Here is a 26,412-nt window from a genome sequence, read left to right as displayed (position 1 = left end):
ATATATTCAGCTATCATGGCTCAAATGTTACCTCTGTGCAGAAATCTTTTTGGACCTGATCTGGATGTGATCATCTTCCTGGAACTCACAGCAATTTACATCATTTGTATTGCACTGATCACATGCATACATGTGACCTACTATTGGACTATAAGTTATTTCAGGCCATAGATAGTATCTTATTCATTTCTATTTCCCCATAATTTCTACCATGATGTCTTACGATTAACAAGAGCTCAATAAATACCTAATAAATTAGTAAAGGCATTGCTGAGCAAAGCTTCTAAATTGTTTTTAATATACCACTAGTTGAAGATCCTGAATATGTGTTTATCTCAGCCTTCATTTCAGAGGCAGGCATTTTGAGCCCCACATTTCTAAATGTCATAGTAGGATAGGCAGTTAAAACACATATCCAAAAGAAACATTTTTAATTGAATAAAATAATTGATCAATTCTATCCCTAATTTCATAAATTTTGTGAAAAATGTGGACTACATTTCTTTTTTTTTATCTTGTTGACTCCTCATTACTTCTTTTTTTAAAATTTATTTATTTATTTATTTATTTACTGTTATTATACTTTAGGTTTTAGGGTACATGTGCGCAATGTGCAGGTTAGTTACGTATGTATACATGTGCCATGCTGGTGCGCTGCACCCACTAACTCATCATCTAGCATTAGGTATATCTCCCAATGCTATGCCTCCCCCCTTCCCCCACCCCACAACAGTCCCCAGAGTGTGATGTTCCCCTTCCTGTGTCCATGTGTTCTCATTGTTCAATTCCCACCTATGAGTGAGAATATGCGGTGTTTGGTTTTTTGTTCTTGCGATAGTTTACTGAGAATGATGATTTCCAATTTCATCCATGTCCCTACAAAGGACATGAACTCATCATTTTTTATGGCTGCATAGTATTCCATGGTGTATATGTGCCACATTTTCTTAATCCAGTCTATCATTGTTGGACATCTGGGTTGGTTCCAAGTCTTTGCTATTGTGAATAATGCTGCAATAAACATACATGTGCATGTGTCTTTATAGCAGCATGATTTATAGTCCTTTGGGTATATACCCAGTAATGGGATGGCTGGGTCAAATGGTATTTCTAGTTCTAGATCCCTGAGGAATTGCCACACTGACTTCCACAATGGTTGAACTAGTTTACAGTCCCAACAGTGTAAAAGTGTTCCTATTTCTCCACATCCTCTCCAGCACCTGTTGTTTCCTGACTTTTTAATGATTGCCATTCTAACTGGTGTGAGATGGTATCTCATTGTGGTTTTGATTTGCATTTCTCTGATGGCTAGTGACGGTGAGCATTTTTTCATGTGTTTTTTGGCTGCATAAATGTCTTCTTTTGAGAAGTGTCTGTTCATATCCTTTGCCCACTTTTTGATGGGGTTGTTTGTTTTTTTCTTGTAAATTTGTTTGAGTTCATTGTAGATTCTGGATATTAGCCCTTTGTCAGATGAGAAGGCTGCGAAAATTTTCTCCCATTTTGTAGGTTGCCTGTTCACTCTGATGGTGGTTTCTTTTGCTGTGCAGAAGCTCTTTAGGTTAATTAGATCCCATTTGTCAATTTTGGCTTTTGTTGCCATTGCTTTTGGTGTTTTAGACATGAAGTCCTTGCCCATGCCTATGTCCTGAATGGTATTGCCTAGGTTTTCTTCTAGGGTTTTTATGGTTTTAGGTCTAATGTTTAAGTCTTTAATCCATCTTGAATTAATTTTTGTATAAAGTGTAAGGAAGGGATCCAGTTTCAGCTTTCTACATATGGCTAGCCAATTTTCCCAGCACCATTTATTAAATAGGGAATCCTTTCCCATTGCTTGTTTTTCTCAGGTTTGTCAAAGATCAGATAGTTGTAGATATGCAGCGTTATTCCTGAGGGCTCTGTTCTGTTCAATTAGTCTATATCTCTGTTTCAGTACCAGTACCATGCTGTTTTGGTTACTGTAGCCTTGTAGTATAGTTTGAAGTCAGGTAGTGTGATGCCTCCAGCTTTGTTCTTTTGGCTTAGGATTGACTTGGTGATGCAGGCTCTTTTTTGGTTCCATATGAACTTTAAAGTAGTTTTTTCCAATTCTGTGAAGAAAGTCATTGGTAGCTTGATGGGGATGGCATTGAATCTGTAAATTACCTGGGGCAGTATGGCCATTTTCATGATATTGATTCTTCCTACCCATGAGCATGGAATGTTCTTCCATTTGTTTGTATCCTCTTTTATTTCCTTGAGCAGTGGTTTGTAGTTCTCCTTGAAGAGGTCCTTCACATCCCTTGTAAGTTGGATTCCTAGGTATTTTATTCTCTTTGAAGCAATCGTGAATGGGAGTTCACTCATGATTTGGCTCTCTGTTTGTCTGTTGTTAGTGTATAAGAATGCTTGTTTAATAAATTTAAGTAAAAGATGAATTAAACAATAAAGACAACTAGAAATACACATTAACAGGTTAGTATTAAGAGTGACTGTAAAGTGTTCCTCAGCTATAATTCACATCATCCTCATCATTTTTGTGAATATCAAATAAATTATAACATTTACAAATTTTATATGTTAAAATGTTCATTTCACTATTTATCCGTACTAGTCATATCCAATAGAAATATGTATAATGCAAACCACACATGTAATTTTAAATTTCCAGCAGCCATATTAAAAATAGAAGAAGAAACACACAAAATTAATTTTAATAGTGTATTTTATTTCATTCCACATATCCAAAATGTTATTTCAACAAAACGCTATATCCACATTTCTAGTGCTCAATAGCCCCATGTGGTTGGTGGCTAACCTATGGGAAAGTGAAGGTCTGCATGCTTCTTAGGCTCCTGGTCATCTTTTCATGTAAGTGGGATAGTTCCTCAACTTTTACTAGAATTATCCTTTAAAAACATTACATTCAATTTATTTTTTCTATACTTAAATTTAAGATATAGGTTATTTGCTTAAAATTCTATGCTACGAAATTGGCATGTTTATATAGCTACTAGGATTGCTGTTAAATTTAAAATGTGTTCAAATTGATCAAAGAAACTGTTAAAGGCAAGCATCAGCACCTTTCAAGTTTTACACATATTTGCACGTTTGTACATCCATGCCCAGGAAATTTGATTGCTCTGATAGCACTAAGAAGAAAGTTTTTTAAAAGGTGAAAAAAACTCTTATAATAATATAGCTGCAGTTTGACACACCCCATCTGTTGTGTTCACCAAGCTCTTGCTTGGGAATTGAATATACTGTCCTCATGTGTGCATTTCCACCTTTGAGCTTCTGTCATCACCACTGTGTAACTTCTAGACAAGGTCCTTCAGCTTCTGAGGCAAAAGTGATATACTATAATGGTAAATATAAAAGTCAAGGGTTGAAAACTAACTCCTATTTCTTCGTGTTTGATAAAATATAAAATGTAACACTTGCAAATGAAAAGCAAAATGGGCATATACTTTGATTCTGCAATTCCACTTCTAGGAATTAACTACGTTAAAGAAAAAAAACAGGATAAAATCATAAAGATGCATGTATAAAGATGTTCAGTGATGCCTTATTTACAATAGCCAGACTATGATCAACCTACATGTTCATGAATAGAAAATTAGTTAAGTAAGATACACACCTATAATAAAATACTGTCAACATAGTTAATTGGCATGACTATATTTTCATGATATATTTTAAGTGTATATGTACGTATATATATATATGCACAGAAAAGAAAGTTTAGAAAGCTCTATATCAAAATGTTAACAGCAGTTATCTCTGTCTCATGATATTACAGATGATTTATGTCAATTTTTCTTTTTTTTGCCCCTTTTCTGGATTTTCTATGTTTTTATATTGAGGTTGTTTTATGTTTATGATTCCAACAATCCTTAAAGCCTTTTGAATTTGGGAAAAACTAATTAAGTGTTTATATTTTCCTCTTATAAATTCAATAAAAAACTTTCAAAGTGATTTTTAAAATCCAATTTGGAATTGTACTACTGATAATAGCCTACATTAAATTTGCTCTTGGTTTTCAAAAAAGTGTAGCTAATGAATGAAGCCTCTCCTCCCTTTCCAGATTACAGAACATGTAAGCATTACTAAGAAACGTTAGAGAATATTCAGAGGTTCCAAAACCTAATATAAATATTATCAGGAATCTGACTATGAAAATGTCGGTGTACTTTTACTTCCATTTCAATTCCACAAAGTTCACTGAGCACCTACTATGTGACAGGTTCAATTCTCTTAAAACACTAGTAATACAGCATTCAGCAAAACAATCAAAATTCCTGTTTTCACTGAGATTACAACCAGTAGGAGGAGACTGGCAGTAAACACATAAATCAATAAATGAATATTTCTGGTAGTAGTAAATATTATTAAAATTGAAAGAGAAAATCAGGATAGACAAGGACTATAAAGGAAGACAACTTTAACTAGGGCAGTCAGCAAAGATGTTTTTGAGGAGGTGACATTTGAGCTGAGACTTTCAATTACAAGAAGGGACAGCTACTTGTTTGGGAGACCCTTAGCCAATTTCACCTGCATGAATCTGAAGGGCCTCCCTCTTTTCACATATTGTACAGTCATGGCCACAGGTCACATTCAGGGAGAATAAAGTGAGTAAAGCTTTCTGAGGGAGGAGGGTTGTTCCTCTACACAGAGGAGATGTCAGTGTCTCCTTGTTTGTTATTTTTCTAAGATTGTGATACACTGCACTATATAACCGATATAACTGTTCCCAGCTATGTGGTTTAATTAACAGTCCTAAAATGGATAGTTGGCTTAAAAGTTTCCTGAAAAAGAAAACATGGATTACAGAAAATATTAATAATGCAACACTAATGTAAACAAAAACATTAGAGTTGATGTCTCTCCAATTCTAGTATGATTGAATTCACAATTATTGATATTATGAGGTAAATATTCTTTTTTTAATTATTATTATTATACTTTAAGTTTTAGGGTACATGTGCACAATGTGCAGGTTAGTTACATATGTATACATGTGTCATGCTGGTGTGCTGCACCCATATTCTATAAGATGTGATAAGACACTCACAAATGAGAAAATTACCAAGATGACTATTTTACATGTACATTCATATCTTTTATATGAATACCTCATTACAAAGAATAAAATTAAAGAGACTGACAATACTAAGTGTTGGCAAAGATATGCGGCAACTAGAGGTCTCATACACTGCTGGTAAAAATGTGAAAGGAACAACCACTTTGGAAAAGTCTTGGGTAGTTTCTTAAAATGTTGAATATACTCTACTACACAATTCAGCCATTCCACTCCTAGGTATTTACCCAAAAAATAACAAAAACATATATCCAAAAAAAGACATATATGAATGTTTAAATAATGGAAATGATGCATAATATACAGTATATTTACAAAATGAAATATAATTATGTAAAGTATATCTGTATTATTAACTGTGGCAGAAGCAAGATTCCTCTGGCACAGATATGCAGATCCTGGAAGTTAAAAGTCAGTAGAACACTAAAGGTCCAAAGAATATGACTAGTGACTAGCGCACTCTCAGTGTCTGCTCCATTTTTTTTGTTTGTTTTTTTGAGACGGAGTCTCACTCTGTCACCCAGGCTGGAGTGTAGTGGTGCGATCTCTGCTCACTGCAAGCTCTGCCTCCCGGGTTCATGCCATTCTGCTGCCTCAGCCTCCCAAGCAGCTGGGACTACAGGTGCCCGCCACCATGCCTGGCTAATTTTTTGTATTTTTAGTAGAAACGGGGTTTCATTGTGTTAGCCAGGATGGTCTCGATTTCCTGACCTCGGGATCCACCCGTCTCGGCCTCCCAAAGTGCTGGGATTACAGGCGTGAGCCACCACGCCCACCTGCTCTATTTAATAATATAGATATCCTTTTTTTTTTTTTTTTTTTGAGACAGAGTCTCACTCTGTTGCCCAGGCTGGAGTGCAGTGACATATTCACTGCAACCTCCACTTCCCAGGTTCAAGCAATTCTCATGCCTCAGCCTCCCAAGTAGCTGGAGTTACAGGTGCGCACCACCACACCTGGCTAATTTTTGTATTTTTAGTAGAGACAGGGCTTTGCCATGTTGCCCAGGCTGGTCTCAAACTCTTGAGCTCAAGCTATTGACTTGCCTCAGTCTCCCATAGTGCTAGGCATGAGCCACCACACACGGCCTAATATAGATATACTTTTTACATGTTTGTTATAATATTCCTCTATTTGCCTAAATTTAATTATTAAACTTAAATTTCAAATTTAAAAGCATATTGTCATATAAAAATGCATTTCTGAATGCACATATTATTTAACAAAATTGTTAGTAAGTGAAATTAAAGTTTCATGGTTTAACATGATTTTTTTCCAATATTTAACTATGAAAGTTTTAAAACATAGAGAAGTTAAAATAATTGTATACTGGACACAAATATACACACTACTTAGATTCTACAATTAATATTTTACTATATTTGCTTTGTCATGTAACTATATACCTATCAAACGCTTTATACATCCATCAATCCATCCCGTGAATATCAAGGTAAGATGCAGACATAAATACACTTCTCTCCTAAACATTTCATCAGACAGACAGAGTTCAACATTTGCATATATTTCTTTTTATTTTTGAGTAAATTTACCTACAGAATTGTACAAATCTCAAGTGCACTGATAGATGAGTTTTGGCAAATGCATCCACTGTGTAATGCAAACCCCTACCAAAACATAAAGAATTACTATCATCAAAGAAAGTGCCTTTGTGCTTTTCCAGTCAATCCTACCCTCCATGGCAACCATTTTTCCCCAGTGTAGATTAGTTTTGCCTGTTTCTAGAACATCGTATAAATGAAATAATATAATATGTATTATTTGTGTCAGGCTATTTTCAAGTAGCATAATATTTTTGAGGATTATCCATGCTACTACATTATCTGAAGTTCATTATATATCCCACTGAATATGTTCAATTGTTTTCTTTTAGAGAACCCATTCTACTACTGATGTACTCCTGAGCTTTTTGCAGTTTTAGGATATTTTGAATTAAGCTTGAATAAAGTTGCTGAATATTCTCATATAAGTATCTTGTGGACATACATTTTCACGTTTCTTGGGTAAATACCAAAGGGTGGAATTTCAGGGTCTTCGGATAGATGTATATTTAGTTTAATGAGAAACTGTCAGATATTTTCTCTAAGTGGCTGTAGCATTTTACATTCTAACCAATTTGTAAAAGGATTCCAGTATTCTACTTCCTCAGTAACATCTGCTGCCATCAGACTGTTTCATTTTAGTCAATCAGACAAGCTAATAATGTTGAGAACATTTTTATATCTTTATTGGCCATTTATGTATCTTCCTGTGTAAAGTGTCTGTTCAGATCTTTTGGTCATTTTTGATTGAATACTTTTATTATTGACTTGTAGGCATTCTTTATGTAACTGGGACAACAGTTCTTTGTCACACATTTTGTAAATATTTTCTCTGTGATTTAACTATTCATTTTCATACTGATAGCTTCTGATGAACAGATGTTTTAATTTTGATAAAGTCTAATCCACCAATTTTCATTCTTTTATAGTTCTTACTTCTATGTCCTATCCATGAAATCTTCATTTACCATCAAGTCATGAAGATATTTTGCTATGTTTCTTCTAGTAGTTTTATAATTTTATCCTTTGCATTTAGGTTTATGATTTATCCTAAATTAATTCTCATGTATGGTGTGAGGCAGAAGTTGAGGTATATTTTTCTACATAGGTATTCAGTTGTTCCAGCACAATTTGTTGAAAGACTTTCTTTTTCCCATTGGATTGTTTTGGTGCTTTTGTCAGAAGTCAATTGATTATATAAGTAGGGTCATTTACCAGGCTATCTTGTTCTATTCATCTTTGTTGATCCATATGCCAGCACTATACTGATTTGATTACTGTATAAATCTTAGATGATGTTTAAAATGCCATCTTTTGGATTGTTTGAACACTTTTTAAAGAGTTATCTTTTAAATTATGTATTAGCTTTTTAGCTACATGTTTCTGTATTTAATTTTTTAGCAGTTGCTCTAGAAATTATAATATACATACTTAATTTATTGGTTTAAATAAAATATTCTACCATGTCACATAAAATACAAATATAGTGCAACAAAATGAATCCATTTATCCACCTCTCCATCCTTTAGACTCTAGTTGTCATGTTACATTGACATACTTTATAAGCCCCACAAAATAATAACGCTTGCTTTAAACAAGCATGTGAGTTTTTAAAAAAATTTTAAAGGAAAAGGAGTCTTTTATATTTACTCATATTTGTCACTTATGGTGCATTTTATTCTTTCCTGAGGATGCTGGGGCTCCATTCATTTTTTTTTTCAATGTTTATCTTTCTTCTTCAAATTGAATAATTTCTATTGATTTATCTTAAAATTCACTGATTCTTTTTTCTGTAAATGCAATGTGCTATAAAAGTCCATCCAGCCTTATATGTGTGATTAGGACCCATGCATAATTTGGTATGCATCTGAACGTTCAGTGCTCCAATTTAACTGGAAAAGCTGTGAAATGCAGTTGTTCTGCCAAACCACACTTCACTCCTTTCATCTTCCTTTCTAGGGAAATATTTTAGTTTGTCAGTTATCATTGAATAACTCGAGGGCTGATTTGTAGATTTTATCCAATGTCAAAAAAGTCAATCTTGCCTTTTTCAAGCCACTTCAAATAACTATGGAAATTATTATCACCCTGTAAAGTACATTGTTTTACTCCTAAGCAAGGGTGAGGAATCTGAGTATCATGTGCAAGGCTCAAGATGATGCTTAGGACAGAACATGCAGAGTAAAAATAGTTTCCTTCCATATCCAGGTAATAGAAAGCTGACAATTGTAGTCCTGTCTTTATGGGATGAAAACAGTCCTTTTACAATACGTGTTCTGAAAGGGAGAACAAATAGATAATAACTCTTTTGGTAACATATTATGGTACACTGGCCAGTGTGTTTTCGGTGATTAAACATAATCCTGTGAATCAGATTAATTCACTTGCTGAGTGTTCATTTGCGGCATCCCGTTGGAATTTGTGTTAGCAGTTTGAGCACTAGTTCTGTGTGCCTATGAACTTAATGCTGCTTATTGTCTCATTCTGACTTCATGGAGAATTAATCCCACCTTTAAGCAAAGGCTACTAAGTTAATGGTATTTTCTGTGCAGAAATTAAATTTTATTTTCAGCATTTAGCCCAGCAATTTTTCCAGTAGGTGCTCAGCTATTTAAAAACAAAACTATTCTCAAACATTCATCATTAGACAACTGGAGTTTTTGCTGGTTTTGTAACCTACCAAAATGGATAGGCTGTTGAACATTCCACATTCAAAAGTTTGGTAGGGTGGTGAGAAATGGGGGATCTTCAATGTTTATTTTAAAATAAGATAAAATAAGTTCTTGACTTAAAAAAAAAAAGCCCATCCAGTGAAATTTTATTTCAGACACCATATTTTTCAATTCTTGAATTTCTCATTTTTTAATAGTTGCTTACTCAGATTTTCTTTTTATTCATTACTAGCATATTCTCCTTTATATCCTTGAGCATTGTTATGATAGCTAATTTGAAATCCTGGTTAACTAATTACATCATCTGAGTCAACCGGTTTCTATTCTTTTGGATATGAGTAATTTTGGATCGTACACTGAACATTGTGGGTGTTATGTTATAGAGACTCTGGATTCTTATTATGTTCTGCCAAAGAGTATTTATTTTTTTCTTGTATTGTTTTAACAAGAACTTAATCTGGTTAAACTTAAAGTGTTAAATCTGTTTCCCATAGGGTAGGTGACAGCTAAAATATCAATTACTTTAGTTTTAGATGGACTATTTAGCATCTTCATTGAGCACATGTATTTCAGGGATAAGCCTGAGATTTGGAAAGAGTTTATATGCAAAATTTGAGCTCTCTTTCTCTGGCTTTCGCTCCTCTGGCATATCCCCTTACTTCTCAGAGGCTGAGGTTGCCTTGATCTCTATCCTCTAGTCTACAGTTTTCTATCAGATTTTTAGCTTCTTTGCATGGAGCAAACTGTACCCTGCTCTCAGTCCAATATCCTTAAAAAGAAAAAAATTCACTCACTGCCATGCATTTTTCAACATTAAAAAAAACCTTTAATGGACTATTTTTTAGAACAGTTTTAGGTTCACAGGAAAATTGAGCAGAAAGTACAGATAATTCCCATATCCCCCTCTCTCCACACATGCAAAACCTCCCCCACTATGGACCCCTGCAGGAGAGTAGTACTTGTTACAATTGATGAATCAACATTATTATTACTACCCAAAATTTATAGTTTACATTAGGGTTCATTCTTCATGTTGTACATTCTATGAACTTTGACAAATGTATAATGACATGTCTCCACTATTGTAGTATTGTACATATTAGTTTCACCTCCCTAAAAATCTTCTTTGCTCTTCTCATTTATCCTCTGCCTGGAACTCATGGCAACCACTGATCGTTTTACTGTTCCATAGTTTTGTCTTTTCCGGAATGTCGTATAGTTGGAATAATATAGTATGTAGCCCTTTCAAATTGGCATCTTTCACTTAGTATGCCTTCTTTTAATTTTTGATACTCCCTCCATTATGTGTTTGCTTTGGGTCACTCTTTATTGTCTTTGGGTAGCTATTTTTCTAGAATTAAAGTTGTTATCTATAAGAAGGCTGACCTAATATGAGCTACTCAGTCATTAAGAGAAGAGGAGTTTTAAAAACATAGATTAGTACTTTTAACAGTAATGAACAGACTTCTGGCCACAGTTCAAGATAGATGTATCATAGATTATCTTAGATAAACCTATAATAATTAAATTTCAGAGTTGAAATAGATCTTAATGGTCATCTACTCTAACAAGTGATAACAAAGTTAATCCTAATTCCCATCAAATAAAATGAAATATCATTATTTTATTACTTATGATGTACCATTTACCAAAAAGGGACAATTATATTCTAAATATATGTAACAAACCTGCCAAGGCTGTTTCACTTATAGATTTAATTTGTAGAAAAACTTCTCCTTTCAATGAAGTCCAGTTTTGGTAATTATCATATACTTCATTTTTAATACTGGTTAGCTCCCTTTTAGTAAAAGTAAGTAATGAAAGAGTCTTATTCCAGAAATATTTGTACTCTGACAATCTTTGACTGCAAAGTAAAAAAAAATAGGATTTTAAAAAATAGTAAGCATAACAAACATTTCTTCAAAAATAGTTTTAGAGTGACCATATCATCTACTGTCTAATTGGAGACAATTTTGAAACCAAAAGAAGGTGGTATTCATATCATGCTGAGACAAAACACAAACTAGGAATATCTCAGATAGACTGAAGTGTATGGTCACTATAACTCATTTCCATTTTGCCATTATTTTAACTACAAAGAAAGATAGCTAACTACCTTCATATACATCTGTTCTATCAATCTTTTTTTATTCAACCGTAAACATTTAGTGAAGAAAATTAGGTCAGAGAAATTTAGTCTTAGATCCTAAATGAGAATCTTAAAGTCTTATACAGCGTTTGTCCTGCACACCATGGTTATATAGGTAGTGAAAAATCTGGGGTAATAATAAAACAATTCAAAATGACTGATCCAGTGCATTTGCTTCATAAAATCCGACAGCTCAAAGAAATCACATTTTTGTCATCTCAGTGATTTTATTCTGGTTTTAATTATCTTAATAATCAAATAAAATACAGACACAGATTTGAGAGCAGCAAAAAGGTGATGACTGAAGCCATGAGAGTATAATTATTTTGTCAATATTTACATCCCTGAGTAGACTAAGATCTATAAGGCAGAGGTTATATCTATCTTGCTCATCACAGTCTCTCTAGCATCTAGCACAGTGCCTACTGCATAATATGTGCTCAACAAATATTGAATGAAAGAGTAAATAAAATAGATTCCTCCTCAGTTGGAGAAATGGAAAAGTGAGAAGTGCTAGGGATAACACATTGGACAACACGAACATTTAAGGGACTGAAACTAAAAAGAATCCCTCAAAGGAGACTAGGGGGAACTCATCAGTGAGTAAGAAGACAAGCCAAAAGAATAATGTCAGAAAAGCCAGGGGATATGGAAATTTTAAGAAAAACGTTGTGATCAGTGTTTAAGTCTGCAGAAAAAGGCTGAATAGGGTCCATTTTATCTGGGAGGCCTTTGGTAATTAGTAATTAGTAATTTGGTAATCAGTAATGCCACACAAATTCTTAGCATTGTCGAATTTGGGGAAATTCTTATTAAACTTTTCTTATACATAAGATTTTGTCATTTCAGGTTTTCTTGGAAAGTGATTAAATTGTCTTTGAAACAATGAAACTCATGGGCCAGTTTATCTTAGATTGTCTCCCTGAAGTAGTATATTATGATTTGTATGTTACATTCAATGATGTTATTCATATTTGTGAAATCAGTGAAAACTTAAATCTTTCTCCAATGTATCAGAATAATTAACTCCCTTTCATTAGATTATCAAATAACCCAAGAACTTTAAAAAATTTATCTTTCTATTAATAAATTTGCTTTGATGTAATCAAAAAAGTTATTATGATTTGCTTCTTTAGGCCACAATAATTTCTATTGCCTAATTTGCTTATAAATGCTTTTATTTCATTAATTTTAAAAAATTATATACATCCAAATTAATGTCATTTCTTGCTTGTTTCATTAAAGCATTCTAAAATATCTTACCAAATGGCAATTATAATGGTATACTTCCAAGTCAACTTTCCCTTACTCAGATCCTCCAAATGCCTGTGACTACTCCAATGGTATACTGACAACAGAAGTGAGAATCACAAAAAATTAATAATTAATTTTTTTAAAAAGTGAGAGAGAGGAAAAACCTGAGTAGAAAGAGAATTTTTAACCAAATTACAACCCATTCATCTCACTTTCACCAGGAGCCCTCCCAGAACCTTGGAAGGAAGTCCTAAGTGAGAGACTCTGAAACTTAAGCATCATCTGGTTCACAATAAATTTGCCTCTATTGGTAACCTTAACCTTCTCTGTGAAATAAGAGGCAAGAAAAACAGTTGCTAAGAGATGAATAACACCAAGGAGGCTAAGCAAAATATTGAGGATTCCTCACTAAGGAATTAGTGTTTAACAACCTGGAAGTAGGTATGAAGACCAAAGGATTTAAGGGTAAATACAAGTAAATGAGTAGAGGTAAAAGGACTTGGAGTGTTGGCAAACTCCTATATGTAGAAAATTCTAAAGAAGACACACACACACACACACACATACTAGAATTAATAAATTCATCAAGGTCACAGGATACGTGATACATATACAAAAATCAATTTTATTTCTGTGTATTAACAATGACCTATCCCCAAGATAAAATTAACAGTCCCAATTCATAACAACATAAAAAGAATAAAACACTTAGAAATAAATTGTAATAAAAGAAGTTCAACAAAACAAAACATTTTTGAGAGGGCTAAAGATCTCCATGGAAAAACATATCACATTCATGAACTGAAAGATACAAAAATTTTAAGGTAGAAATTCTCCTCAAATTGATCTATAGATTCAATATTATACCTATCAAAATCCCAGCAGGTTACTTTGCAGAAATTCACAAGCTGATCCTAAAATTCATCATGGAGGGCCCAGAATAGCAAAAACAATTTTGAAAACAAAGAAGGAAGTTAGAGGAATTATATTTCTTGATTTTAAAATTTATTAAAAACTATAGTACTTAAGAAAGTGTGGCACTGACATAAGACATATAGATTAATGGAATAGAATAGAAAATCCAAAAATAATCCTTTATATTTATGGTGAATTTATTTTAGGCAAAGATGCCAAGGCAATTCAATAAGGAAAAATTGGCCTCTAACAAACAGCACTGGAACAATTGAATATCCACGTGAAACAGGATGAATTTAGATCCTTACCTCATATCATACACAAAAGTTAGCTGAAATAGATCATAGATCTAAAGAAGAGCTAAAACTATAAAACTCTTAGAAGAAAATACAGGAGAAAATCCTCCTGACAGGCTTAGACAGAGTTCTTACATACACCAGCAAAAGCACAATCTACAAAACAGATAAATTACATTTCATCAAAAATAACAACCTTTGCTTTTCAAAAGACATTATTAAGAAAATAAAAAGATAAGCCACAGGGAGAAAATATTTGCAAATCATATTTCAAAAAAAGGCCTTATACCCAGAATATAGAAAGAACTCTTACAATCACATAATAAGAAAATAAACCAATTAAAAATTGGCAAAATATTTGAGATGTTTCACTAGTAAGATACACAAATGATTAACAAACAAATGAAAAGACGCTCAACATTATTAGTAACTTGGGAAACACAAATCAAAGCTACAATGAGATACTATTTTACACCCACTAGAATGACTACAACAAAACAGGCAGACAATAGTAAGTGTTGACAAAAACATGGAGAAACTAGAATCCTCATTCATGGTGTGGGAACGTAAAATGTGCAGCCCCTTTGGAAAACAGGTTGGCAGTTAAAAAATTGAATATTGATTGGCAGGGTGCGGTAGCTCATGCCTGTAATCCCAGCACTTTGGGAGGCTGAGGTAGGCAGATCATGAGGTCAAGAGATTGAGACCATCCTGGCTAACACGGTGAAATCCCATCTCTACTAAAAATACAAAAAATTAGCCAGCCATGGCAGCAGGCATCTGTAGTCCCAGCTACTTGGGAGGCTGAGGCAGGAGAATGGCGTGAACCCGGAAGGCGGAGGTTGCAGTGAGCCAAGATCATGCCACTGCACTCCAGCCTGGGCGATAGAGCGGAACTCCATCTCAAAAAAAAAAAAATAATTAAATATACATTAATCATATGACCTAGTGATTCCACACTTAGGTATCTACTCCAAAGAATTGAAAACATATGTCCACACAAAGACTTGTATATGAATGTTTACAGCAGCATTATTCATAAGCACCAACAAGTGGAAACAATCCAAATATCCATCAACTGGTAAATGGATAAATAAAATGTGGTATATCCATACAGTGGAATACTGTTCAGCAATAAAAAGGAACAAAAGTATGGATAAGTGCCACAAAATGAATGAACCTCAAAAAGATAATTAGTAAAAGCCAGATGTAAAGACAACATATTGTATGATTCCATATATCTGAAATGTCCAGAAAAGTATAAATCTATGGAAAGAGAAATGTTAGTTGCCTGGTGAGCTGAAGGTGAGCACAGAGATTGACTGAAGATGGCATGAGGGTCTGGAGGGTCTTTTCTGGAATTAGTCAAGTGTTCTAATATTGGATGTGGTTGCCAATCTAACAGCTAATATTTGGTGGCACAACTCTGTAGGTTTATTAAAAATAATTAAATTGTCTCCTTAAGATAGGTGAATTTTGTAGTATGCAAATTATATCTCAATGAGGATGTTTTTAAAAAGATATGGGGTAATAAACTATGGGATCAAGGATAGAAAACAAAGTAAAGCCAAAATATGGTTGGGAAATTAAGAAAAAATATTAGCATCCTTAATTAAACTGAAGAAGTGAAGTGAAACTGAGAGAGAGCTGCAAGAGAAATTTTTGGAGTTGACATTGAAAATTTTAGAGATGACAAGGTCTAGCTTTACAAATAAGAAAAATTAAAGGCTAAGTACTCTTTATTTCAAATAATTTATAAAAGATTCACAATAGTAATCCTCTGAAAGTAAATACTGCTAGAATATGTCAAATATGGTCTGATTTGGAATATTGAACTTAAACACAACTTTGTGAGGTGAAATATATCTATATTTCATTCAGGTTTTTAATATCTATTTTATAGGCCTTCTACAATTAATTTGCATTTTCAAAAGACACTTTATTCTGAGTAGCAGATGTGCTGAGCCAACCAATGTGCCAACTAATATGCTTAGCCCTTGCAAGACACAGGCTGGAAATGATGTCAGGGAAAACACAGAACATGAAAGAATACTTTGCTGGAGGCTAGTGATTAAGCCCAGTTGTAATTAAACAAATGAGAGAAGAAATTAAAAACAGCAACGGACCCCAAAACATAGTTCACTGATCTACTGAAAGTTCCTTTTAGGCTCCATAAATAAAGATGACTATATATGAATAAAAAGCTCATGTTTCTTTCCCTTAACTCTTTTTTTTTTTTCATCCCACGTTTTGGCCAATGAATCCTTTACCTCTTCAAGACAGAAGATTATAAGCTCCTTTTCTTTATCAAGAGCAACTAAGTTTTATGGCCTAATATTTTAAAAATAATCAATAATCTAGCTTAAAATCAGCTTATAGTAACGCAACAAAAGTCACTGAATTCTAGAAATTTGGTTTGATTTTATTTTTAACAGTATACCTTTTTCTATGGAATGCATTATATCTACCAGTGAGAGTATAAAAACAATAATTATTTCTATTCATCTATTATAAACTGTAATTTGTACTAAGTGTCTAGTTGACTAGTTACTTCCAAAATTGTTTTTAGTATGTACTATTTTTACATAAATCAGATCCCAGACTCCTAATTTGTGATCTTTTAGCTAAAAATGAGCAAAAATCACAGATCTATGGAAACATGTGAACAAAATAAGCTGTTAAAAGTATAACTCAAAATGATGACAAAATTAGAATACAGAATAAAAATAACACTTCCATTTGTATGTCTATGTTTCTTCAAAAATTTGAAATACTGAAGATAACATGCAAAAATGAAAATAATTAGGATCAAGTGTATCAGTCCCATAATATCCTGAAGCAGCAATAATTATTTGGTCTAGTCCCAGTCCAGCCTTTAAAGGTCAATCTTACCATCCATGAAGGCTTTGGTGGATAAATCAGATGAGCCTTCTGCGGCAGATATTGGCCAAAGCCATTACAGAAGCCAAAAATGAATACTGATAGTCCTGACTAAAATACAAAAGTTGGGGTCACCTGGATGGCATTATCCTGTTGGTTCAACATCAGATTTCTAGGAAAAGATCAAGGGGATTTCTGATGATAAAAATGGTCACTTGTTTTGTGAGTGGATTTCATTCATGGATTCATTCAAAAATTATGTATTGAGCATCAGTTATGTGCAAGGCATTTGTAAAAGGTAGATGTTCAACAGGATATTATCAGAAAATGAATTAAAAATTATTAGCCCACAGAAATTTATTCAGAATATTCCTGGTAATAATTCTTAGATAAAAAACAAAAACTTATCATTCAAAACACTCACCCAGCATACTTTTTTAGTCATCCAGAACCTGTGTCATTTGCCATGTTGAATTAACTTATTGCCTTCCCTTTTCTAAGCGCTAAAAGTTATTCAATTCAAAAAGGAATTATTCTTTCTCATAAACATTCTCAATGTATTCAATTCAAATTTTAGGAAAGAAAATGTACTTCCTAGTTTCTTTAGAATGCTGGATTTTATCTTTAGGTATTATAAACCCTCCAAAGATTATATAAAAGCAGAATTAACATGCTTTACGCTAGATATTTCTGAATTTAAGGAGTATGTTAATATTATTTAGGAAGTTTTCTTATTCTATTACTTTTCTTGTCACTGGACTATCACTCAGAGGATCAAATACACCAAGAAATATTGGTGAAGAGGGAAATTAGTTACCGTGCTTTCATTCTAAATGCCATCACAAAATAAGAACAGTAACAAAGCACTAATAGAACAAGGTAAATGCCTAATTTAAATTTAATCAGCAACACTATTCATTGAGATAATGGTTTAAAAAAGAAAAAAGAAAAAGTAATGCTGTTTCACTTTTCTCAATCACACTAGATACAGAAACCATATTACTAAAATGTGTTTGGCTATTTACAAAGTTAGTATTAAGCATATATTTTCAATCTTTATAATTTTCAGTTCTTTAATCTTACCTGAAGATGTATGATTGTCTATATTTAATTTTTAGCCCATCTTGCAAATGACTCAGTTGTTTCTTTACTTTCTGAAATTCATTTTGTTGACTTTTTAACTGCATGCCTACATCGTAAATTCTAAAAATATAAAAAAAATCCTTAAGTATTCTCTCATATGTACAATTTTCAAGTTAACATTTAAATATACTTACTTTTAATAAAAAGGAGTAGAAGAAGAAACTATGTCTCTTATATATGCTTTATGAATCTACAGAAAAAATATGGAGAGACCAAATCTTGGGCACCAAATCCTGGGGAGGAGAGTGGAATTTATGGGCAGGGGGAAAAAGTAAAGAATATTGAAGAGAGGCAGAACTTTTTATCCATATTCTTTTGTATTGTTCAACTGTTTACAATGAACATAAATATTAATCACAACTAGAAATATTAATTTAATTTCATTTAAAGTAATACATGTTCAAATTTAAAATGTCAAATATTACTGCCTTAGTCCATTTTGTGTTGCTATAAAAGAATACTTGAGGCTGGGTAATTTATAAAGAAAGAAAGGTTTACTTTGCTCATGATTCTGGTGACTGGAAAATTCAAGATTGGATAGCTGCATCTGGCGAGGGCCTCATGTTGCTTCCACTTATGGCAGAGAGTGGAAGGGGGCATGTGCAAAAGGATCATATGATGAGAGAGGAAGCAAGAGAGAAAAAAAATCAAGGAAGCCAAACTCTTTTTTTGTGTGTGGCTTTCGGTAAGAAGTCACTTGGAAGAACATGAGTTAACTTTTGGCATAATGAATGAATGAAAACTTAGGATCAAAATTGAAACTGTAAGTATATAAACATGAAAAGTAAAATTTACATGAGGAAAAAGATGCCTGACATTTTATCCGCATGGTAACACTAACTCACAACGTCCAAAGAATAACATGGTAACATTATAAACTTGATCTAATACATCATGGCAATGGGATGTTTAGCTTAATTAATTAAAAAGACAATAAGATTTGTTAGCATGCAGTTGCTATAAACAGTTATTAATCTATTTCTAATATAAATGTACAGAAATATTGGTTGCCAAGAAAACACATTTTTTATCACATATAATCAAACAATTGAAAATGAACTGAGGCATTACATTCAGCTGTGAATAACAGGAAATACTAGAAATTTCCTGATAAAAAGAAGGTGCTTCTTCTCACATGAAAGTCTTGGGTGAGACCAGTCACCGCACAATTCAGCAGAGGAATAAGCTCCCACCTAGTTGGTTTTTAATGGCAGCATAGTAGCTGTCCACCTGAATCAAGAACAGAGTCACCATCAGTAGGAACAACAATGCTCGTAATACAAAGTAGACCTTAAACCAATTCAATCTATAGATTAGGGGAGTTCAGCATCAGAGAATATTTCCAGCCATGACAATGTGAATTAGTTCTCCCGTAAACACTTCATAATTGCTGGGGGGAAAAGCAATGAAAGGATGTATCTTTAATGTGGAGCATCTGGGGACATCTCTGGAGAGCTACAACTCTGAGAAAAGGAAAGTCAAGTGATTTGGCGGGTACTCTCGATTTGCAAGCCAAAGAATAAGGACAATGGGCTGAAAGCCGGTGGCCATGCACCTCTCTCTCTGTATTTTAACAACCTGCTATCTTGGGAACTAATCCATTCTTGCCAGAGCAAAAACTCCATTCACTCACAAGGGAGGGGATTAATCTATTCATGAGGAATCTGCCCCTATGACCCAAACACCTCCGATGAGGCCGTACCTCCCAACAATGCTGCCTTGAGGCTCAAATTTCATCGTGAGTTTTGGTGAAGACGAACCACATCCAAACTGTAACAATGACTAAAAGGGTTATAAAAAAAATAGTAACCATGTGCCTCTACCCCAATTCCCTCTGCCAAAGGCAACTACTTTTAATGTTTTTTTCCTGTTTCTCCTAATATTTACCTCCATATTATTAAGTAACATGTTTACACTGATATTTCCTAATATTTAATTTTATATATTATTTAGTGATACATACCAGTTAAGATCTAGTTATGCTACATATAACTGCCACCTGAATATGATGGCATAAATATATATATAATCCCACATAAAACAAATGCATTGGTAATCAGTTCAGTGCTAGTATCATATAGGGCCTCATATCCTTCCAACTCTCTGGTCTACCATCTTTGGTATCTGTACTTTATTCTCATAGTCCATGATGGTGGTGAAAGCTTCAATCATTACATTCCCATTCCAGGCCAGGAACAGGAGAATAACAGCCTACTCCACCCGTTTTAAGTCAATTTCCTTAAAGTACCACTGAATACTTCTACTGAACTTAGATACATGGCCATACTTAGCTGCACATGAAGATGGAAGGTGTCGTCCTTTAAAGATTAGCCCCAAGATATATTCTTTTACTTAGAAGGCAAAATGGATGTTGGGGTAGGTAGCTAATAAGAATTGACCCTCCTATACATATCTACGTACTCTTCTCTTAATCCTCCCAATATAGTTAAATCAGCACTTTTTATTAAATTATATTTAGTATTTACATTGTTATTCACTTGTAAGCAACATATAATGCCATGATTATATTTCTTTCTTGTATAACTTTTTGTTGTCTCTGGAATTAAAAATTGTCTCCTTTTCTTCTTCCGTAGTTTTCTGGATACGATCATTTATTCTTCTTCCATCTTTGACGGAGAGGTAATTCTTCTCCCGACACCTTCAGACACAGCAGATAATCTTTCCAAATCATTTCTTTACCAGTAGGTAGCCTTCCTGGAGCTTTCCATTCCCCTGCTGCAGTCTGGTTTATGCTCTGGTTTGACTACACAGCTGTCATCATAAGACTTCCCTTCATCACTTCAGGAACTGTCCTCATCTCTCTTTCATGTCAATTCTCCTATACCCTGGTTCCAAAGTTTTATTCCTTCTTGGTTTACTCCTAGGAGCAAATCGTCCAGAAATGTCCTGTGCATTGGCAGTAAATTTGAGACTCTGGATGTCTGAACATGTTATTTTATCTCAGATGGAACAGTTTGGCTGAATACAAAATCATATATTTGAAAAATATTCAGCAGAAAATTAGGACACCATTCCATTGTTTCCTAATTTCCAGTGATGCTGCTGAGAAATCCAATGACATTCCGATTTCTATTTCTTTGTGTGATATATGGTGGGCCCCCCACCCTTCCCCCCTGCTTCAGAAGCTTTTTCTGAAAGAAAGTTTTTTACTTTTCACTTGGGATTCTTCAATTTGATCACAATGTATCATCATGTTAATCTTTTGTCATTCTCTGTTGGGCACTTGGTGAGTACCTGCTTTAGAAACTGATTTCTTTAGTTTTCAGAAATTTACCCTAGGGAGAATGATGCTTTCCTGTCAATTTTCTGTTTCTGTCTGAAACATCTTTCTATTATTTTAGATGTGGAATTTCCTGAACAGATCTCTTAGCTTTCTTATCCTTTCTCTACAATTTTACCACTTTTAACTTTCTGTTCTTTCATTATCTTCCATCCTATTAAAGTTTTAACTTCTGCTATCACATTCTAACTACCACAATTTCTTTCTTATTCTCCAAAAGGCCTTTTTTAATTGCCCCTTTTCTTGTCCCATGAACACAATTTGTATTTCTTTGAGGATATCAATTCTAGTGTGTTTTTGAAGTTTTCTTCAGTTTGCTGCATTGCTTCTGTTTCTCTTTGAGACACTTTGTTTTGCTTTTTGACTTTCATGTTTGAGGCTCTGCTCAGAAGGCTGATTATCCTTTGTTGTCTGTTCATAATCAAGAATGAAGTACTCTCACAACCAACATCATGCTGAATAGGCAAAGGCTGGAAGCATTCCTCTTGAAAACAAGAACAAGACAAGGATGCCCTCTCTCATTACTCTTATTCAACATATTATTGAAAGTTCTGACCAGTGTAATCAGGCAAGAGAAAGAAATGAAGCACATCCAAATAGGAAGAGAGGAAGTCAAACTATCCCTGTTTGCAGATGACATGATTCTATATCTGGAAAACTCCATAGTCTCAGCCCAAAAGCTCCTTCAGCTGATAAACAGCTTTAGCAAAGTTTCAGGATACAAAATCAACATACAAAAATCACTACTATTCCTATACACCAACGACAGCCAAGCCAAGAGCCAATCAGGAATGCAATCTCATTCATAATCAGCACAAAACGAAGAGTACAGGAAAACAGTTAACCAGGGAGGTAAAAAATCTCTACAATGAGAATTATAAAACACTGGTCAAAGAAAGCAGAGCTGACATGAACAAATGGAAAAACATCACATGCTCATGGATAGGAAGAATCAGTATCATTAAAATGTCCATACCACCCAAAGCAATTTAGAGATTCAATACTATTCCTGTCTAACAATGATATTCTTCACAGAACTAGAAAAAAACTATTTTAAAATACATATGGAACAAAAAAAGAGCCCAAATAGACAAAGCAATTCTAAGCAAAAGGAACAAAGCCAAAAGCATCACACTATCCAACTTCAAACTATACTACGGGGCTACAGTAAGCAAAACAGCATAGTACTGGCACAAAAAACAGACAGATAGATCAATGAAACAGAAGAGAGAGCTCGGAAATTAGAACACACACCTAAACCATCTGATCTTTGACAAACCTGACAAAAACAAGCAATGGGGAAAAGACTCCCTATTCAATAAATGGTGCTAGGGTAACTGGCTAGCCATATGCAGAAGACTGAAACTAAACCCCTTCCATACGCCGTATACAAAAATTAACTCAAGACGGATTAAAGACTTAAATGTAAAACCCAAAACTATAAAAAACCTGGAAGACAACCTAGGCAATACCATTCTGGACATAGGAATAGGTAAAGATTTCTTGACAATGATATCAAAAGCAATCACAACAAGAGCCAAAATTGACAAATTTGATCTAAGTAAACTTAAAAGCTTCTGCACACCAAAAGAAACCATCAACAGAGTAAACAGACAACCTACAGAATGGAAGACAAAATTTACAAACTACACATCTAAAAAAGGTCTGATATGCAGCATGTATAAGGAACTCAAATTTACAAGAAAAAAAAAAACAAACAACCCCGTTAAAAAGTGGGCAAAAGACATGAACAGACACTTCTCAAAAGAAGACATACATGTGGCCAATAAGCATATGAAAAAAACCTCAGTATCATTGATCATTAGAGAAACCAACCAAATCAAAACACCAATGAGATATCATCTCACACCAGTCAGAATGGCTACCATTAAAAAGTCAAAAAAAAAAATAACAGATGCTGGCAAGGTTATGTAGAAAAGGAAATGCTTATACACTCTTGGTAGGAGTGTAAATTAGTTCAACCATATTGTAAAGCAGTGTAGCAATTCCTCAAAGACCTAAAAACAGACCTACCATTCAACCCAGCAATCCCATTACTGAGTATAAACCCAAACGAATATAAATTATTCTACCATAAAGACATTTGCATGTGTATGTTCACTGCAGCACTACTTACGATATCAAAGACACAAAATCAACCTAAATGCCCATTAATGACAGATTGGATACAGCCATAAAAAAAAGAATGAGATCATGTCCTTTGCAGGAACATGGATGGGGTTGGAGGCCATTATCCTTAGCAAGCTAACACAGCAATAGAAAAGCAAATACCACATGTTCTCACTTATAAGTGGGAGCTAAATGATGAGGATGGATAGACACAAAGAGGGGAACAATAGACACTGGGGCCTACTTGAGAGTGGAGGGTGGAAGGGGGAAAGATAAGAAAAAATATCTGTTGGATACTAGGCCTAGTACTTAGGTGACGAAGTAATCTGTACAACAAACCCCCATACACAAGTTTACCTATATAACAAACCTGTACATGTACCCCAAACCTAAAATAAAAGTGTAATTTAAAAAAATGAGGCACTAGCAGCACAACTGGACTGGTTTCTACAACAAGCTAATTAAGACAAAGGGAAAAAAGGAAGAGAGGCCTTTATAGATAAAAGAGAAGCAAGAAATTTAATAACTAAATATGACATATGGACCTTGTATGAAACTCAATTAAAACAAATTGACAATGGCTTTGCAGCACTGTTCACAATAGCAAAGACTTGGAACCAACCCAAATGCCCATCAGTGATAGACTGGATAAAGAAAATGTGGCACATATACACCATGGAATACTATGCAGCCACAAAAAAGGATGAGTTCATGTCCTTTGCAGGGACATGGATGAAGCTGGAAACTATCATTCTCAGCAAACTAACACAGGAACAGAAAACCAAACACCTCATGTTCTCACTCATAAGTGGGAGACAAATAACGAGAATATATGGAAACGGGGAGGGGAACATCACACACCAGGGCCTGTTGGGGGTGGGGGAACTAGAGGAGGGATAGCATTAGGAGAAATACCTAATGTAGATGATGGGTTGATGGGTGCAGCAAACCACCATGGCATGTGTATACTTATGTAACAAACCTGCACGTTCTGCACATGTATCCCAGAACTTAAAATATTTTTTTAAATGACAGTAAAAATTTTTTTTAAAGAATTGAGAAAATTTAATTATGGACTGGGAATTAGAGAATACCAAGGAACTGTTGCTAATTTTGGAATGATAATATTGTGATCATGTTTTTAAAAAGTCGCATCGCAGTGAAGTAAATAAAGATAAAATAGCACATAGACTAGGAGACTAGGATTTGCCTTAAAATACTTCAGTAAAGAAAAGAAATTATAAAATAAACCTAATAAAATCTTGATAATTTTAAAATCCGTGTAAATGAGTATTTATTTTATCATTTTCTCCTAAAAAATTAAAAACAAAGGACTGAAATGCTGCCTATAAGCTTCTGTGTGTGTGCAGAAATTGTTAAATGACAAGATTTATTCTGGGATGATCAGGTGAGCAAATAGTTATTTTGATAAAATCTCTGGATATTTCCTCTTTACCAGACATTCTCCCAATCTCTTGACGAAGTTCTGGGAATTAAGGGAAAGCATTTGTGCCATTTCAGGGGATATGATGCCATTATTCCAAAAGTCAACTTTTACTTAATTTCTTTATTTTCATTTCACCACCTCCCTTTTACCACTCTCTATCCTTAGCTACAGCTAGTACCACTGAGATCAGAGATACAACATCCAGAATTCTGTCAGGGAAAGTTAATTATATGTTTTGAGCAGGTCAGGTGGGAAAGAAGATCTAGAAGCCTAAATACACCTTTAAAAAATTAAAAATTAGTAGCATTTCTACACAGTAATAATATTCTAGTGGAAAGCCAAATTAAGAACACAATCCCATTTACAATAGCCACAGAAAAAGGAAATACCTAGGAATACATCTAATCAAGGAGGTGAAAGATCTTTGCAAGAACTACAACACACTGCTGAAAGAAATCAGACATGACACAAATAAATGAAAAAATATTCCATGCTCATGGATTGAAAAAAGTCAATATTGTTAAAATAGCCATACTGCAAAAAGAAACTTATAGATTCAGTGCTATCCCTATCAAACTATCAATGTCATTTTTCACAGAAATAGAAAAAAAACTATTCTATTTTATTTTCCAAGATGGCAAACTGGAAGCAGTGTTAGAATGCCTCTTCCACTTGCAAAGTCAAAATAGTGAGTAGAGAGTCACACTGTGAACTTTTTTCCAAGAAGCAATGCAGGACCTTAACAGGAAAATGGAAGGAAATCACAGGCCCTTTGAAAGAAGCAGTAGGCTGCAGCCTACACTATGAGCCAGGTGAAAAACTCTAAGTCCTCAGAGTGTGAGGTAGGGGAGTCTGCCTCCAGGATATAAACTCATACCAGGGAACCTGTGTACCCTTAACCCTACACAGCACTGGAACTGATATAGTGAGTGGTGGGACATATAAAAGTAAGAGTAGCACAATGAAGAGCCTTGTGCACATTCCCAGTCTCTAGTATGGACCAAGGGAAGCCATGCCTGATTCTATATAAAAAGGGAACCTTGTGAAAGTCTGCCAATTAATTCAAACAGTGGTGGCAGGTTGAAAGAAGCTACCAACTGAAATTCACAATACAATCCTCAAGTGGGGATGAACTCCCTTGGCCAGAACGCAGGAGTGGGAAGTGTGCAGTAGCCACAGGCACAGGAGCTGGGTGCCTGGACTTTGACAGCAGATAGGGAGGGACTGGGACAGTTTTGAGTTCTGAGCATAGGCTGCCTGGAATTTAACTAGCTACTGTAAGTGAATACTGCAAGTGAGAAACCTGCCTTGCCCAGTGCATGGGAGCTGGGTGAGACATACTGCCACCTGCTACTCCCCACTCCTTATGCAAACTCTACTGTGCAGCAGAGGCAGCTACACTCCTTCCTGGAATATTATCCCAGTGGCTAGAAAACCACTGGAGACTCAGAAGGAGGAGGCTGGGAGAGGGGCACAGGATAAAACACTACATATTGGGTACAATGTATACTACTCAGGTGATAGGTATACTAAAATCTCAGACTTCATTATTATACAATTTATTTATGTAACCCAAAGCCACT

At 34.4% G+C, this 26,412-nt stretch overlaps 1 protein-coding gene across 6 annotated transcripts in view; it reads right to left on the bottom strand.

Moving 5' to 3' along the window:
• The window catches only part of LEKR1 (leucine, glutamate and lysine rich 1), a 228,002-nt gene that overhangs the window by 111,093 nt on the left and 90,497 nt on the right, over positions 1-26,412 (bottom strand). For all 6 annotated transcript variants that reach the window (XM_054552893.2, XM_054552894.2, XM_054552891.2 and 3 more), the window contains 2 exons: positions 17,892-18,011; positions 11,003-11,178 (listed from right to left, as the gene is read on the bottom strand). In XM_054552893.2, coding sequence (XP_054408868.2) covers positions 11,003-11,178; positions 17,892-18,011 — 296 coding nt within the window. The remainder of the gene's footprint in view (positions 1-11,002; positions 11,179-17,891; positions 18,012-26,412) is intronic.

The sequence above is a fragment of the Pongo abelii genome, chromosome 2 (assembly GCF_028885655.2).
Source record: "Pongo abelii isolate AG06213 chromosome 2, NHGRI_mPonAbe1-v2.0_pri, whole genome shotgun sequence".
In the NCBI taxonomy this organism is placed as follows: domain Eukaryota; kingdom Metazoa; phylum Chordata; class Mammalia; order Primates; family Hominidae; genus Pongo; species Pongo abelii.
Note: the sequence above shows the minus strand (reverse complement) of the source record. Positions and strands in the feature narration are given on the sequence as shown.